At 36.4% G+C, this 16,760-nt stretch overlaps 2 protein-coding genes across 3 annotated transcripts; one reads left to right on the top strand and one right to left on the bottom strand.

Moving 5' to 3' along the window:
* The first annotated feature begins 5,433 nt into the window (after window positions 1–5,433).
* On the top strand, window positions 5,434–7,313 carry LOC140854508 (serine/threonine-protein kinase PBL27-like). The gene is made up of 2 exons (XM_073250457.1): window positions 5,434–5,874; window positions 6,193–7,313. Exons 1-2 carry the CDS (start codon window positions 5,455–5,457, stop codon window positions 6,802–6,804), a joined length of 1,032 nt encoding a protein of 343 aa, XP_073106558.1. The 5' UTR covers window positions 5,434–5,454; the 3' UTR covers window positions 6,805–7,313.
* Window positions 7,314–9,241: 1,928 nt separating this feature from the next.
* LOC140854504 (probable feruloyl esterase A) lies at window positions 9,242–15,588 on the bottom strand. Of its 2 annotated transcripts, none has more exons than XM_073250448.1 (11): window positions 15,457–15,588; window positions 14,921–14,990; window positions 13,491–13,570; window positions 13,145–13,210; window positions 12,962–13,009; window positions 12,785–12,852; window positions 11,694–11,766; window positions 11,450–11,611; window positions 10,292–10,486; window positions 9,869–9,957; window positions 9,242–9,772 (listed from the first exon to the last, which is right to left on the bottom strand). In XM_073250448.1, the coding sequence occupies exons 1-11, from the start codon at window positions 15,562–15,564 to the stop codon at window positions 9,541–9,543; spliced, it is 1,191 nt and encodes a 396-aa protein (XP_073106549.1). In that variant the 5' UTR covers window positions 15,565–15,588; the 3' UTR covers window positions 9,242–9,540. The 2 variants fall into 2 exon arrangements, with proteins under 2 accessions (XP_073106549.1, XP_073106550.1); XM_073250449.1 differs by lacking the exon at window positions 15,457–15,588 and adding an exon at window positions 15,106–15,427.
* Between the last annotated feature and the right edge of the window lie 1,172 nt (window positions 15,589–16,760).

Raw genomic sequence — 16,760 nt, 5'->3', positions numbered from 1 at the left:
TGGCCGCTGCTAGGCATGATTCGGATAACATATTAAAATCATCTAGTTTAACTTCTAATTTCAAACTTCTGAGGATGTTTTTATCCTTAGTTTTGATAGTAAGGTCTGCATTACAGTTAAAGTAGATTGACCATCAAATAAACTAGATTTAACCATGCAAGTAAAGCATCTTGGAAATCAATAAACCTACCATCCTTTAGACACAGAAGGATAGAGTTATTGATTCCTTTTCTGATTAAAGGTTTTAATGCAACTTGAACCATATCTATATGAATGAATTCGAATTTGGATTTTGGGCAGTTTTGACTATTTCCTGAGTTAAGATTGGGATTAACTCATGTTCTTTTTTCTATTGGGACAGTTTTTTCTATTATTTTGATTCTAGTATCTGGTAGGAACTAGCTTGTGGTTTTGTAGACAGAACTTCTAGGGATTTAGGATTATCCATTGATCCAACCATTTTACCAAAAAACTCAATTAAAGCCTTATCCAAGCTTGTACCTTCATCATGGTATCAGAGTCTTGTACCCAAAGGCTTCCCAAGTTGGTATTAGAGCCTGGGGAGGAGAAGTAGAATAAGAGTATCTTGCTCAGAATCTTTATCTTGGTTAGAGTGGTGCAACAGAGTTGCCGTAAGGTAATGTCTTGCCGTTTATAAGCCATGAGGGAAAGGCCGCTTTTGAGGCAGTTGACTAAGTCCTCGAGGCAACTAACACAGTCTCTAGCCCAAGATAAGTTTCTTATCAAGGAATTTTGCTTTAATTCCTTCTTATTCACATAAAATAGTTTAATTATATTAAGGAAAAGAGCCCATAGGATTACTAATTGGTTCAGATTTTTGACTAGAATGAAAGAGGTATTGATGCAAACTTTATGATTACAAATCATTGCATCCGTTATTTTGTGTTTTAATTTTGAGACTTTGAACCACTAGCCGTGGTTAATTTTCTTTTGTCTTTTCAAAGTATTTTGTAGGTATCAGTTCTTCTTGAATACAATTGGAGTTTGCTCCTGAGTCTAATAAGGCTATTGTGTCAAGTTTGAATTCTTTTCCAATAACTAGGGTAATTTTGACACCCCATTTTTGAATTGGAAAACAATAATATCTTAGTAGCCGTTCTTTAACTTTTGTGCTTTTGCTAGTTTTGGAGGTCCAATAATAATAAGCTTATTTATCATGTGTATCATGAAATAATTAGTTTATTTTACCATTTTATGCAAGTATCTTTAATGAAGAGTTTGTTCACCCATACAGGGTCTAGTTTAGGTGGATTTTTTTTTTTGCCCATATATTCTAGGAAACAATTCTATAGCTTCGCCAAATCCTTGACAGAAGTAATTTGTTTGTTTAATGCTTTAAGTTGCAGCTATTTCGTGAAAGAATCATAATTGAGCACCGATGACCACACTCAATGAGACTTTTTAGCTGTACCTAGTTAGACACTTTATGATTACCAATCATTTAATCCTTACTTGGTGTCTTTCATGTTGAATTTTGTTTCACTACTTGGACTTAAAATAGTTCCATCCGCCTAAACTTATTTCTTTGCCATGAGTAATTACCATGCTGACTTTAAACAGAAAAGCAAGATTTTTCCCTTCCGATTTTTAGTACTTGATCCATGTGCTCTTCTAATGGCGATCTGGTGGGCTATGAGGCTACATTTATGAGTAGATCTCTTTGAAGTCTAACAGTCTTGCTAAAAAATAACCGCAATAGTCCATTTTCAATAAGGATGCCACCTTATTTAAGACATTTGGCTCTAAAGTATAAGAGATTAGGTAGCTAGGAGGGCAAACATCAATTTGGAGAAGCATGTGATCTTCTCCGAAAATCTGGAGCCTGAAGTGCCTTTCAACCTTTTACCATATTCCACATCTAAGCAATTAGAATGCCACCTTTTTAATGTAATTTAAAATCAAACTTATCTGATTACTTAATTCACCCACTGCCTTATCATCTCTAGATAATGTCTAACTCTTGCTGAATTCTCAAACAAATTTCTATGAGGGCTCCAGCCACCAACCACCACACTGTCAGCATATAGATGGTGGGGAATAGGTGTGACTGGCCCACAATGAGGACATTTAAGAATGACTATAGTAGTCTCCAGTCTTCCTATATAATATAATAGAAAGGTACTCTTCACACATGCTGAAAAGATGCAGTGGCAAAGATCTCCTTGGAGAGTCTCTTGGAGAAGAAAATAGAAGAAAAGTTTCACCATTTATTTGAATGCCCACAGTTACAGTAGGTACATAAGATTAGATGCATGTTCTCCATTATGGGCAAAACCCAATGGCCAATCAGTTGAGCTGATCATAGACCCAAATCATGTCCTGCTGAATGTCTTTGATCATGTTTTCTATCATGAACAGTGATTGCTTTCTTATGATCATCTTATCTTATCATTTTTTTTAGGAAAAATCTGATTAGATCATCTTATTATGCGGAGAAACAATATTCATATTTTAGAAGCTACGAGAAAGTTGAACCATGCAAAAATGAAGATACAAAGTAAATATGGTTGCCATTTTTGGTGGCTCATTAAAGAAAACTGTCAAATAAAGACTGAAAAATCATTTTGAATGTCTTCCTGAGATTGAAGAATCTGTATCAAATTATAAGGCACTGAGTCGGTGTCATGTGTGGTTAGAGCTTCTTATTGTGATATGTAAGGTGGGCATTTACCTTTGAATCTAAAAGTAATTTTATACATTTATGATACATGTTGAGAATTCTGATCCTCCTTAATCTGCAATACCTTTTTTGTCCCTTCTTTTGTTTGGGGTCAAACCTGTACGTCTTGTTGTAGTGTGTATTATATATTCTAATAGAGGATGCTTAGGATGCAGACATTTGTGAATTCCATAGCAATATTAAGAAGGGAATTAGTCTGCATGATGAACAGTGCTTACCGCAAGTGGATGATGCGATCTGGTTTGTTGGTGAAGATTTAGATGTTCTGAATGGAACTTGGAAGAATTTCATAAACGGTTTTATTTGCAGATTCTTTGAAAAATGTCTCTATATTTGTTGAGCATCATCCATCATTTCACTCACTAAATGATTTTTTCTGTATCATGTTATTCCATTTTGGGCAGCGGTAGTTGTTGCATTAGAAAGATATACAGCCATATTGATGGAAACTTTAAGCTACGAAAATCCTTTTTTTAGTTCTTTCCAAACTAAATAATATGGCAACCTGATGTTGAATCAATATTTCAAACCACATATTTGATTTCTATGGGCACATTGTTTATATGAAATCTCTTATATACTCAGTTTTTTTTGTGATAACAAGATAATAACATTGTTAATGAGTGTCATAAATAATATACTACCAAAAGTTGATTAGTTTGGTAAAGATTATCACATTTGCTGCAGTCATCGCATATTGATTGTGCTATGTCTAAATGATATCATTACAAATCTTTCTCTCTCTTGACAAATTCCTTATCCTCCATATATCGTGAGGATGAATGTTCGAAAGAGCACGCAATTATAAATCGACTAGTGCTAGCTCACTTCTAAAGATCATTTTCAGAAGGATGCTACCATTCTTTCTGTCTTCTTTTTCTTTGAAAATTAAATAAACTTCTCTAGATCAGACTGACCATAATCTCTTGTTCTCATGGGTGAATGTTAACTGAAGTGCAGTATATTATCCCTCCATTTGTGTGGTTTGTAAATGCTTAAAGTATTGGCATCTTTATTTTCCTGTCTCCAAATATTAGCATCCCAACTATGAAGTTCCCCTTCAATACTCTGTCTCACCCATATAGGGGTAGTTTTGCTAGTCATCTGTTTAACAGTACTTTTGTTGCTTAACCTCAAATGGTTGAATTTGCCAGCTCTAAGGAATTCAAGGCTCTAAAAACACACTTTAATTAGATATAAAACATTTTGCTGCATTTTCTAAGGAATTGAGAGCATTGTCCAGCTTTATTCTGGAATAGATTGTTCTAGTCAATGAACATGCCACACCCCCGCCCCCGCCCCCGCCCCCGCCCCCGCCCCAAACTTCCTCTTTTTTGTGAAATTTGAATTTATCTGGATGACCTATTTCACAAGGAGGCCCAAAGCATTTACAGTTCTAGCTCATTTGGTCATATCATCTTGGAAATCAATGATCCCCAATTTTAAATCCTTAGAAATGTGCTTAATTAGGTTATCTTGTTTCTTTCTAATCTTGAATATCCTTAAGCATATTTCATCCTTGTTTTAAAATATTTCAGTTAACTGATTCTATGGGTGTGTCATTCAGTGATGTACTTTTTGTTGATTTTATTTTTCCAATCTTGAATAATATCTTGTATTGAATTTCTATGTCCCTTTAATTCTTTGACCTACACCTGAGAGACTTCCTACTGTGTCGTGGCCACAAAGACCTGCATTTCTTGTGGCCATATAGTTCTTAACAGTTCTGTCGCACTTTGTACCTTATAATGCTACTCTTAGCATCCTCTAGTATGACTATTCATCCACATGAGCATGATGGGTGCTTACCAGCCTTCCTAGATCTCAGTGGAAAATGCAAAATCTGCCCTAGATGCAGTAGAGAGGATTTGAGTTTGAAGCATCTTTTTCTTGGTAACTGGACTTATCCAATGATTAGAAAGAAATATATAAAAATGTCGAACAAAGGTGCTAATTTAAAGATTTTAAGATGATTTGGGTGATATAATCAATAGCAAAACCAAAGTGGACACTTTAAAATGGATCAGCTTACTGACTTATTACTGTTAGGTTGCATATTTTATCATTTGCTATGCATTATGAGTTTGAAAGTTTGATATAAACAATGAAGTACCAGGATGTGAACAGATCAATTGATGTTGGGTTTGGCTCAACCCTAACCAACCATTTTAGATCTGAGCACATTCGTAACTTAATCTGACCCAATAAGGAATTAACCTTGCTAATCCTTCCTGACTAGATCCAAAGCAAGGTTGCATGGCAACCTAACTAAACCCAATCGGAAGGGGCAGGTGACTTTGGGTCTTTGTGTTGGACAGACTTAGCAAGATATAGCCCTAGGAAACAAACTCAATGACATTGGAGACTTGAAACAGAGGACATCCTCTACAAGTCAAATAAGATCTTTCAATAACTTATTTCTTAAGCTATCACGACATGAGGTCTACTAGGTCACCATCATCACTTCATTTTTGAGAGGAAAAGTAAGCTAGCCAGAGGGACCAAAATGGTTGGAGTATGTATTAATGCTCCCACAAATGTAATCATTGGATGCAAGTTGCATCCAATTCAACCCATTTCTTGGCCAACTAGGTTGATTCAATTGCTATCTCAACTCATTGGCATCCATACTTGTACAAAATATTGATTGTGAACATCATTCACCTTCTAGAACCTAGACCAAAGGCCGCATTATGTTAAATCTTGAAGCTAAGAGTACTTTGAGGTGCATATCTCTTTGATTATTCAATAAGATGACTCATTTTACATTCTTCTGGGTAGATATTCCACCTGACAAGGAGCCTCTGGACTGGAATACGCGGATGAAGATAGCAGCTGGTGCAGCTAAAGGCTTGGAATACCTGCATGATAAGGCAAACCCTCCAGTAATTTACCGAGATTTTAAATCATCAAACATCCTTCTTGGTGAAGGATATCACCCGAAACTTTCAGACTTTGGGCTTGCAAAACTTGGTCCTGTAGGTGACAAGACTCATGTCTCGACACGGGTGATGGGAACTTATGGTTACTGTGCTCCTGAGTATGCTATGACTGGACAGCTTACGGTGAAATCTGATGTCTACAGTTTTGGTGTTGTCTTCCTTGAACTAATTACAGGGCGTAAAGCAATTGACAACACTCGGCCTGATGGGGAGCAAAATCTTGTGGCATGGGTAGGCTGCTCTTCCATTTTTATCAGTATATATATATTATTTTTTCTGTAGCATATCAAGTTACTTCTATCACTACATAGCTTGACCTAAATGACTATTGAAAATAACCTTAATATAAGGATTTGTGCAAAATCAAGTACATGGAGATGATTTTTTGAATTCTCTTCTTTAGATCCATAATGTTCAACAGTATTCTTTTTGTGATGTACTAAGAAAGAAAATTAATACATTTTCAAAAAAAGGAACAAAGAAAGACATTTTTCTTTTTGATCATTGTTCTTTGATGGAAATTGTCTTCTTATTTGTACTTATCTGCAGGCTCGCCCGTTATTCAGAGACAGGAGAAAATTCCCAAAAATGGCTGACCCATTGCTCCGAGGCCGTTTCCCAATGAGAGGTCTATACCAGGCTCTGGCTGTTGCGGCAATGTGTTTACAGGAGCAAGCAGCAACTAGACCTCTGATAGGGGATGTCGTGACTGCACTTTCATACCTTGCTTCACAAACTTACGATTCAAAAGCTCCTGTTGCTCAAAGTAATAAAGTTGGTCCATCTACTCCTAGGGCTAGGGATGACCGGAAAAGCCTTAATGGTGGGACCGCCAATCAACATGCTCTCCAATCACCACACAAAAATTCTTCTGAGTTTAGGCAAAGGGATCTTATCGGGGGAGCAGGCCATGGAGCAGATGTTGGCAGAGGCGGTGTTGGTGGTGGCTTTGGACGGAATTGGAGCTTGGAGGAGTTAGAGACACAGGAATCTCAGAGGGACAGCCCGGTTCATGGAGGAGAGGCAGGGGAAAGCCTGAAGAATGCCAATCGAGATCTTGATAGAGAGCGTGCTGTTGCGGAGGCTAAAGTATGGGGTGAGAATTGGAGAGAGAGGAAACAGTCATATGTGCATGGTTGCTTTGATAGCACAAATGAGTAGCTGAGAGGTGGTTTCGGACACAACCCTCTATAAGGAGCATTTGATCTGTATTATTCTTATAGCAGAAAAGGCACTTATAGGTCAGAACTCTGTGGCTCAGAAGACATCATCCATTAGGTCTTGGTTCCATATTCACTGTGAATAAGATTGATGTTTTCTGTCATCACTGCTGCTCCTTTTGTAATTCTTTGGTTGAGGATCAGATCAGATTCCCTCTCCAGGTATTACCTGGACAATGTAAAGTGCTTCGTGGGTGGAAGCCTTATCATTTCACTGTGAAAGATGGTAGATCAAAGATTTAAAAACAGTGCATCAAAAATGTAGAATTGCGTTCCAGACCAAATATATGTAGCCTAGCACAGGTATGTTTTAAGTGCGACTTGTTGCACTTAGTATTTAGGCCTTTTGAAGCCTGCAGTACAAGAAACAAGTGTTGTAATTTGTCCATAGATCTGAATTGGAGTTTGCTTTAGTAATACCAATATTACATACAATTGTCATTTTTGTTTCGTGATCCTGAGCATCGATGAACACTGCTCTTGTTTGGTTTCTGTTCTCAGTTAATTTATAGGTTTTGTATATCTGGTTCTGTATTTATTTGGCCCAGGTATAATTTACATATTGAGATGAAATTCAGTTGTTGTGTGGCAGATACTTCTATTTGTTCGATATCCACAGACACAATCCCCATTCAGTGCTTTTCTCTTCTTGATTTGCCTTCTGAAATTACTATAGCCAAATTTGATGTCATGAATTTTGAATCGTGAACCAATTAAGCTGGGCATGCAGGAGCTTTCTGTGTTAAGCCTACTGAGAGGCCAGTTTCAGTTCCCATTCATTTATTGATATGACTAGGTGCATTAATATAGTATATTATTTTAGTGTTTCAGTAGTTACTTGTCTACAAGGACTTGTACCATAAAAATTTACCTACTTGCACAGTGGATTGATGAGAATCTCATGCCATTTTAATGTGACAGCAGGCTTAATGGTCTCTAATTTGCCGTCTGCTAGACTCACCCGTTACTCAAAATCATTACAGCTGATGAGCTGCGTGGAACATTCAGCATGAGGGATAAACTGACGAGTGCCTGAAAGCAATAGCTGTAGTCAGCTCAATATTCATGCTAATGGATCTCGGAATTAAGGTTAAAGTTCTGTTTTTCGCAAATAAATAATGAATATTCTTCCTGGCGGTATTTGTGTGAATCATTAGTAGGATTGCAAACAAGCTAAGTGGAACCATGTAGACTAATCAAGATTGTTTGCTTGAATTTTGAATGCAACTCCCCAGTATAATGCAAGCTTAATTCATGTTTAAGCTCAGTTTGTGTTTGGTGGGAGCTTTTTCACAACCGTAACCTTGCTTGTCAAATAGTCTAATTCAGCATCCATTTTTATGTTTAGTTTCGCATCATGATCGATTTTATGGTCAGCTAAATATTGCAGACTTTCTTGACTGGCTGGCTGAATTTAAAAGGTTCTTTGATTGTATGGAGATTTTTGGGTCGAAGAAAGTTGAAGAGTGGTGCCTCATCTTCGTGTGGAGGCTAGAGTTAGAGCGGACTCTGATGAGGGTGAAATCCTATCTAGAGAATTTCTTTCATTTGTCTTCACAGAATGTGATCTAATTGAAACCAAGTCATGGGTGGATTGAAGCAAGTCATCTATGATGAGATTTCTATTGAATCTTTTTGGACCATGAATGAAGTAGTTGGACTCCAACCAAAGTAGAAACCAACTTGGAGCGACCACAACCCACAAAGTGCTGTTGGTGCAATCATCCTAGGCATCAATCTAATGAGTGCTATTTTGCTTTTCAAGTTGTTGATAAGCCTGTATAAGCTTTTGGATGAGCCAAGCCTTAGCTATTCTTTTGCAATCCTAGTGGTATGACCTACAAGAACCTTGAGAAGGGTGCACATCATCGCTTGGCTTCCTGAGATGAGAAGACTGAGATTTAATTGGAAGTTCCTTCAGATGGATGATTGTTACTGCATTCATCAACCATTCTGAAAAGCAAAATGATGTAAAACTTAATGCAGGCCGATAAAAAGATCTAATTATAAGTCATTTCTTCTTGACTTCATCAAGGTAACTGTAATATTTTTTTTTTCGTCTCTTAAGAACTAGGATGAGAGGAACCCCACTCAAAAATCAGGTAAGGATACAATTTGAACACAGATAATTGGCACCAACCCCCAAATATTTTACTAACTACAGTTGCCGGCACCCTCAAGCGAAGAAGGCCATCCCGATGCCTGCTTTCCTGCACGATCTGATAACATCCAGTGTAATGTAATGCAACCATATTCTTTCACAGTAAGAATTTGTAAATATTACTCTGAAGCTGTGACCTATATTTGAAGAAGAACAAAGAAATTCATGCAATTAACACGCAGGATTTTGAAGCTTGCGAGTGTTCAAGATTTAATCATTCGTTCGAATGCGACATGCTGATTAACATTCTTCATCAATCAAATATTGTTTGGTACAATTGCATAGGTGAAAAATGTTATTTGGATTAACACATGATGAACACCGGAATGATTGCAGACTTTATGGATCCACATTTGAGTGAAAATATACATCTTTGGAAACAATGACTCCAACTAAAATACATTATACATTATATACAAACACTTCTCCTTGGATCCATTTGTTGGGTCTTTGTAGGCAAGAGAACTCCCCATTTCTTCATGTTGATTCACCAGCATATTGAACACCATTAGAACACTAAAAAGAACTGCTACCTTTATCTATTTGAGAACTTGGCTTTAGAATTGATGGAGCAGCTGGATCCTTTGACAACACAATATTTCCAGCAAGGTCTGTTTGGAAGCGTACAATACTGTTGTCCTTCACAGTACCATTATCCATTATGATTCCACAAGAGCCCCACGTATCAGCCTGTAACTCGACACCATAATACAGTAGATGATCTGAAATGCTGCTTCCGCTCACAGACCTAAAAGAAGTAAAGAAAACCAAACAAAGCGTAAGAGTGCATGAACACCATCACAAATTAAATCAACACATGAACACAACCAGCATTGACCGATACCTGCTACAGGTTGGATCTTCACCAGAACCATCACAAACCTTCTCAACCATGTATACAAGACTACCTAATCCAATATTGTGTAGCCATACCTGGAAATTTTTTATAAATGATTTATGGCCTTCTGAATTATAGAAAAGGAGCTAAAGATTTATAAGCAATTGAGGGATATTTGGATGTGATTCAAATGGAATCAAATAAGAAGAATCATGGAATAACAACCATCTAAATGACAGTAGGATAACAGTAATGCCTAGTTCTAAGACAGATATTTAGGATTACTTGATGACAGACAAAAGTCACATCATGAGAGTGCTCAGCCCAAAGGTGGAGTGCATTAAAAGAATATGGAGGATACAACTCTCCAAAAGCCTGGCTATATTAATATCTATGGCGTTAAAATTACTGTATGGAGCATCATGTTACCTCTCTGGCAAAGTGATGGTATGTCTTTTGGGGAAAATAATAATAGTATGGAGGTAAATGTGGAACCATGTCATGCCCATTGGTAACCCGAATTGCATGCGGTACATGCTTGTGGAAGTACGATGCAAAAGCCACATTTCCAATACGAGGTTGTCCAAATGTCATAAGTTGAATATTGTGTATTCCATAATTGACCTACAAAGGATGAAAGAATAAATGCATGAACTTTCAAGTCCAAGTTTCAATCATAACACAATGGGGAAAGTAACCGACAAGTCTAAGTCTCAGATGGGATGCTTCAAGCCTTTAAATGAGAAGTTCACATGCCATTGCAGAAATAAGTTTGTACAATGACCTCAAGGCCACAATATCTCTATGAATCTATGAAGCAAAAATCTGCATCTCATAAGACACGGAGACATAAAATGATACCCCTACATATCCATGCTTCACCTATATATTAAGTTAAAAAGCCAGAAACAATCTGGAAGTATGGGTCTAAAATTTAGATGTAAAAGAGAAAAAGGAAGAGTTAAAAAAATCGCTAAATGTACCAAGGTGTATAGGAAAACAATGATGAGGAGATATAAAAGCAAAGCAAGACATCAAAGGGGTAAAAAGAAAAACTCACAGCTGAGACAGACTGCAAAGGGACCAGCAAACTAGTTTCTACTGGGTATAATATACATGCAAAACAGATGCACTGAAGTTGAATGGGTAATTGCAGACCCACTAAGGCTAGGGCAAAAATCAAGAATTGAGATTCTGATACAAAAGAAATTCTTTTGCTTTGCAAGGCCTGGCAGTACTTTGAACAAGGAGGGTGAAAATGAATTCACTAGTCTGAGTTTGAAAGAACTTCATACGGCAGCTCATAGAGGTTGGAAGAAAAGCATAAAAATTATCACAATAGAGTTGGTAATATGATCACAGTGATAATTGGCAGGGACATGCCACAAATTCTCCAATGTATTTCATAAAAAGATGAGCTAAAATAGAATCCTAAGATATATGGAGCAACGTTCAGGCTAGATGGTAAACTTTTTAAAGAGATTCTCAAAATATAAGTATAAAGACTACTCAAGATCTGAGAATTGTTTTGCTATAAATTTACTGACAACCATATGAATTTGTATGAGAAGCATTGATGATATTTACAGTAAGATCAAGTGCACAGAAGGAAGCCATAGCCCCTCCCATTGAATGCCCTGTAACCATTATGAGAATATCTCCATATAGCTCCCTAGTCCTTTGGACAGCACTTATAATCCCAGGACGTATTGTTGTGTTATGGTAAGCAGAATAAAATCCATGGTGCACCTGTAGTCAAAGCATCAAGCATGTGACTTGCAATAAGTCTCTATTTCAGCACAACTTCAGACGCATAAATAGAGTTACCAACCATTGCATCAGGTGTGTCTGGGTAGTTCAAATCAAGCTGCTTCCAGAACAGGTCTTGGATCCAATTCTGAATGCTGTTAAAAAACAATCCATCCAATAAAACGGCCAGAGCAACTTAGGAAGAAAATGTCATACGCAATAGCAACGTTTTTTTTTTTTTAATACACTACTAAAAACATTACCAAATTAGAAACCTCTGCTAAGGTTCCTAGTTGACGATACCACTAACCAAAATCATCAAGACAGTTTTCCCAAGCATGGTATCAATTTTCCGATGCACAAAAAACATGGTCATATGGGGAATGGACAATACTAAAACCAAACATTAAGTAATTACTTGCCTGAACAACAACTATGAAAATTCTAATGAACTTTTCACATTCAGGTTAAGGAATGAATTGATTAGCATGTTTAACAACAAAGCAAATTCTAATTATAGGCAAATGTTAGGGCTAAGCTCTGGTATCCAGCATGCCTTGTTCACATAAAAGAGAGATATAGAGATGGTAAGGCCACAACCACTGTTGATATGATTGTGGCGGTGGTAGATAATTTACCAGTATAAGTGTAGATCCAACACAAGGAAAACATAAATGGAACTAGCAACAATGTTGTCATTAATCACTAAACTGATGACAGGATCTTGTACCGCAGAACTGAATTTTCTTACAAAACCAAGTTGCAGCACATGTTCTTATCAATCAACAAAACAGGAATAACCAAATTATTAGTTTATACTCTTTTCCCATAAATAGACAACATCCCTCCCCTCCATTCATCCCTCTAATGAAACAGAAACATGACAATACATTTCCAAAAATTACAGCAATCTGCTTCCCTTTGTTTCTGAAATTTCTGCCAAGGAAACATGGAACATATGCCTAAGATGAACCCATGAACCAAATCTCACTGCTAAGGGGAATATCAAAGGGCTAATTGCATATGAGCAGACCAATTTACAGTTAATGTTCCATATATATTGGATGGAGTTATTTGATTACATATGCTATAATTCAAGTGACAGATAAAAACCATATTGTCAAACAGCATATATAAAATTAAAAGGGTGAACCGGCAAAATATTACTAATACCTGTTCTCTTGAGTTCCTCTGAATGCAATTATGATAGAATTAAGATCATGAGCAACACCAACAAAAGCCTGCATCAATAGTTTATTCATAAGAAGAAATGTAAAATCTTGTGTGCTTGAGTAGCTAGAAAGCATAACATGAGGCTAAATATGGGGCTGATGTAAAGTTACAACACACCTGTAAGCAGTTTTGGATATCAACAATCAGCTCTATCATCTCAAACCCCTGTATCAATATAAGTCAGTATGCACCAGTTGACCCATGTTCAAAAATAATCATCTCGAAAGAGAGACAACCAGACTCAAAGCTTTGCATTATGCTCATCTGACTGGAAGAAATGTAAAAGCATATTCCACATACCGTGGTCATATCATTACACCTTGCGCACGTCCAAGTAAACAGGGCAGTTAGATCTGACATGTATACCTGCAAGATGCACCAACCTGTGCAGGTCAGAAATTCCTAGAAAAAAGAATTTTTTAAAATGAACTTGAATACCAGATTCCTCATAAATATTCATTTAACGATATATGCAACAGGTCATAGTCTATTCAAGCCAGTTCATTAAGAATAGGGGCAAAATCAAAAATTATTTATTGACTAATAAACCCTTCATTCTAAGCATTGAAAATAATATAACACGAGATTTACTGAATGTAATGTTTTGCAGTATTATAGTTAAAAATCTTTTTAAAACAAAACTTACAGCAGAAGCATACTCCACAAGTATCTTGGCAAGAGTATGGTTATAAATATGAGTGTAATCCTCATGCTTGATCCTAAGTTCTGTCATCGAGAAAGTATAAAGGTCAAACAGGCCATATCGATTCAAAAAAAATATAGCTAAAGAGATGAGACTACCCACATGCTAACTGCAAATATGATAATGTAAAAATGGATTTTACAACCATGGTTGACAAAGACATCCATTAATGCAGCAGCAGGAGAAAAAACAGAGCTTCATAGTTAATTAAGATTCACAATTTCAGCATAATAAAGGTTCTTGTTATAGTTGCTTGAAATGAAAGCCCAATTCTATGTTATGCATAAAATAACCGCAACAAGCCAGGATTATGCAATTTATGAAAACCAGTTTATAGTAAATTGAAAACTAGTTTTAGAAATTATTGAAAAATTTTCTTAAAATAATCTAGTAAGCAACAAAAAGTCAAAAGCAAATCTAAAATTTTGAGCATTTATAGTCATCTGCACGTAAGTATCATGATTTTTTTATGAAAATCGTGAAATGGGGTTTTGAAATCTTTCAGACAATATGAGATTAAACATGAGCAACCCACTCTTAACACAGTATTAAAAAAATGATGGACATTCTAGTGAATAAGTTCTTTTCTTTGTTTCTCATCAGCTTATAATAAACCCAAGATATCTATTTTCGTTTTTCACCTATTCTTCTATATTATTTTTGCATTCTTCACTTTCTTCTTTAGTCCATCATATCCAATCCAAATCAATACAAATACAAAAAGAGTATGCATAACATATCCCTTCCTTTTTTTAAAACATCTTATAACGAATAATAGACCAGAATCCCTTAGAATATAAAAACTAACAAGCAATTCAATTTGCTGATGCCAGATAAGATGATATTAACCTATCAACATGGAGGGAGGCTAACAAACCGTCAACAAAGAGATGAATGTATCTCCCAGAAGATACCTAAAACTTTTGGAACGTCTTCACAATCAAAACCAAGCATCATAGCAAGTCAGTTCCCATGAACACTTACAAGAATCATTCCCAGATAAGCATGTCACTACATGAATCTTTCTTTTCACTGAATGTTCTATTTTCAGCTCTCCACCACTCTAAGAAGCGCTTTGAATAATAAGGTAAAGTAAATAAAAATAGTTCCAAAGTAGAATTTGTATGTGCTACTTTCCAGTAGATCCATTTCATTTGCATACTAGGAAAAAAAGAAAAAGAGTAGGAGCACCCTCAGAGCAGCAAAACAAATTAACAGTATGCTTAAGATTTATGGCCATCCCGCCGCATGATACTCATCGATGCTCATAATGTGTATGGAAACCACTTCAAAGGAGCATTTTATCGGTCAAAAATAACATATACAACGGTCCTCAAAATTGAATCTTGATCGAGAAAAACATGTGAAATTACCTCTCCCTTCCGAAAATGAAAGTAAGAAGATCAAAGCCACCACCTTTAGCCATCGCCAACGTTCCATTACCTATACAAATTCAATACCCATAAGAAATTAGAACATAGCTAAAAATTTGTATAAATCGCAAGAACTACAACTATAGAATTCAGTAAATTTTCAGTCGGAGCATAAGGAATAGGACCAATCCGGGTCAAATTAGTCGAAAGGTAGGGCAAATTTGACGGGGTTTCTTCCCGAAGACAAAAACAGCTCCCTATTCCCCTAAATGATTGAATTAATTGAACGCGAGAAGGGGATAGAGAAGGAGGCGAAAGACCGCCGAAGACTAAAACTAGCGATCTCCCCACAGGTCCACGTCGTTTTTTGGATTTTGAAAAGGAGATGAGAAAGATAAAAAAAAGGGAAAAAAAATGAAAGATTGGGGAGAAATCATGCCCTACACCACGTGCACCGCTGACGCGGTGCACATGGTGTTGAGAGAGTGAGAAAGGGAGGGAGAAAAATTGTGGCAAGAAACGGGAAGGTACCGTACATAAATGAAAAGGAGCAACTGTTTGCTGGAATGCCCGAAATGCCCCGAGTTGTCGGCTAACTGTTTGGTGTCGACCGGCGTTGGAGATGGGCTTGAGAGGGAAAACATGGAGGGTGAACGCCACCGAACAAAAACCGTCCCTGTGAGGCATATTTTATCCGACCGACGGTAGCTCCAAGACGGATAAAGATAACGATAAATTCCGCCGGAGAGACGGCAATTGGACCAGATCGATCATAAACGGATAACACTGGATGTATGTGGGGTCAAAAAAAAAATATAAATAAATAAATAAATAAATATATATATATATATATATATATATATAATTTGAATTCAATTTATTTATTAAATAAAATAAATTTTTAAATTTAAATTTTATTTATTTAATAAATAGATTATTAGATTCGATCTATTTAATAAACAAGTCATCTCATGTCTATTTATTAAATAAATAAATTATTTAACTAATTTGATTCAATCTATTTAATTTATTTATTAAATAAATAATTTATTTATCAAATCTAATTTAATTCGATCTATCTAATCTATTTTTTAAAAAAAATATTGATCATTTTTTATCCAATACTATTTAAATTTTTTTCTATTTAGTTTAATCTTAACAACAAACTTAAATATAAATATCAAAATCAGACATAAAAAATAAGTAAATTTAAATTAATAGAGTTGAATAATAGCAACAATCTAATGATTAATATAACATAAAAAATAATAATTTTTTTTTATACAAGACCGACAAGATTTAACAAATACAACAGTTTCAAAATGCCTGGCATCAAGAACTAAATAACCATCATACAATGTTACATCAAATCCAAATAAGAAATTAAATACAAAGAAAATTCAAACCATCCTAGATTGAATAAAAATAATACTGTCAAAATGGGCTGATCCGGTCCGGTCCAACTTGGCTCACAAGGGCCTAAAATTTGATAGACCAGATCGGATTAGGCTCAGCCAAAAAATAGGACACAATATAGCTAGCCTCCCAATATAACTGGCCCAGCCCAGCTCTTTAAGGGCCGTAGGCCGAGCCGGGCCAGCACATGAGCCTTGAATCTCAAATGACTGAAGAGTGAAGAGTGAAAAAAAGAAAGGCAGAGAACCTAAGAGGGGGAGAGCCTCGAACGATCAAGTCTGGAGAGTGGAGAGTGGAGAGAGACCAAGAGAGCCTGAGGAGAGGCCGGAGGCGGTGCAGATTTGACTCGAAGAGTGGAGAGATCGAGAGAGCCCGAGGAGGAGAAGGAGCCGCGGTCGGATGTGACTCGGAGGTGGCAGCGTCT

Source organism: Elaeis guineensis, unplaced genomic scaffold (assembly GCF_000442705.2).
Source record: "Elaeis guineensis isolate ETL-2024a unplaced genomic scaffold, EG11 Super_Scaffold_1000024, whole genome shotgun sequence".
Taxonomy (NCBI): Eukaryota; Viridiplantae; Streptophyta; class Magnoliopsida; order Arecales; family Arecaceae; genus Elaeis; species Elaeis guineensis.
Note: the sequence above shows the minus strand (reverse complement) of the source record. Positions and strands in the feature narration are given on the sequence as shown.

Coding starts and splice junctions, on each gene's coding strand:
- LOC140854508 (XM_073250457.1), top strand. CDS start 5,455: ATGACTCATTTTACATTCTTCTGGGTAGATATTCCACCTGACAAGGAG. Junction 5,875..6,192: donor AGCAAAATCTTGTGGCATGG/GTAGGCTGCTCT, acceptor ACTTATCTGCAG/GCTCGCCCGTTATTCAGAGA.
- LOC140854504 (XM_073250448.1), bottom strand. CDS start 15,564: ATGTTTTCCCTCTCAAGCCCATCTCCAACGCCGGTCGACACCAAACAG. Junction 13,571..14,920: donor TTCATTTTCGGAAGGGAGAG/GTAATTTCACAT, acceptor TCTCGATGACAG/AACTTAGGATCAAGCATGAG. Junction 13,010..13,144: donor GGTGTAATGATATGACCACG/GTATGTGGAATA, acceptor ATATTGATACAG/GGGTTTGAGATGATAGAGCT.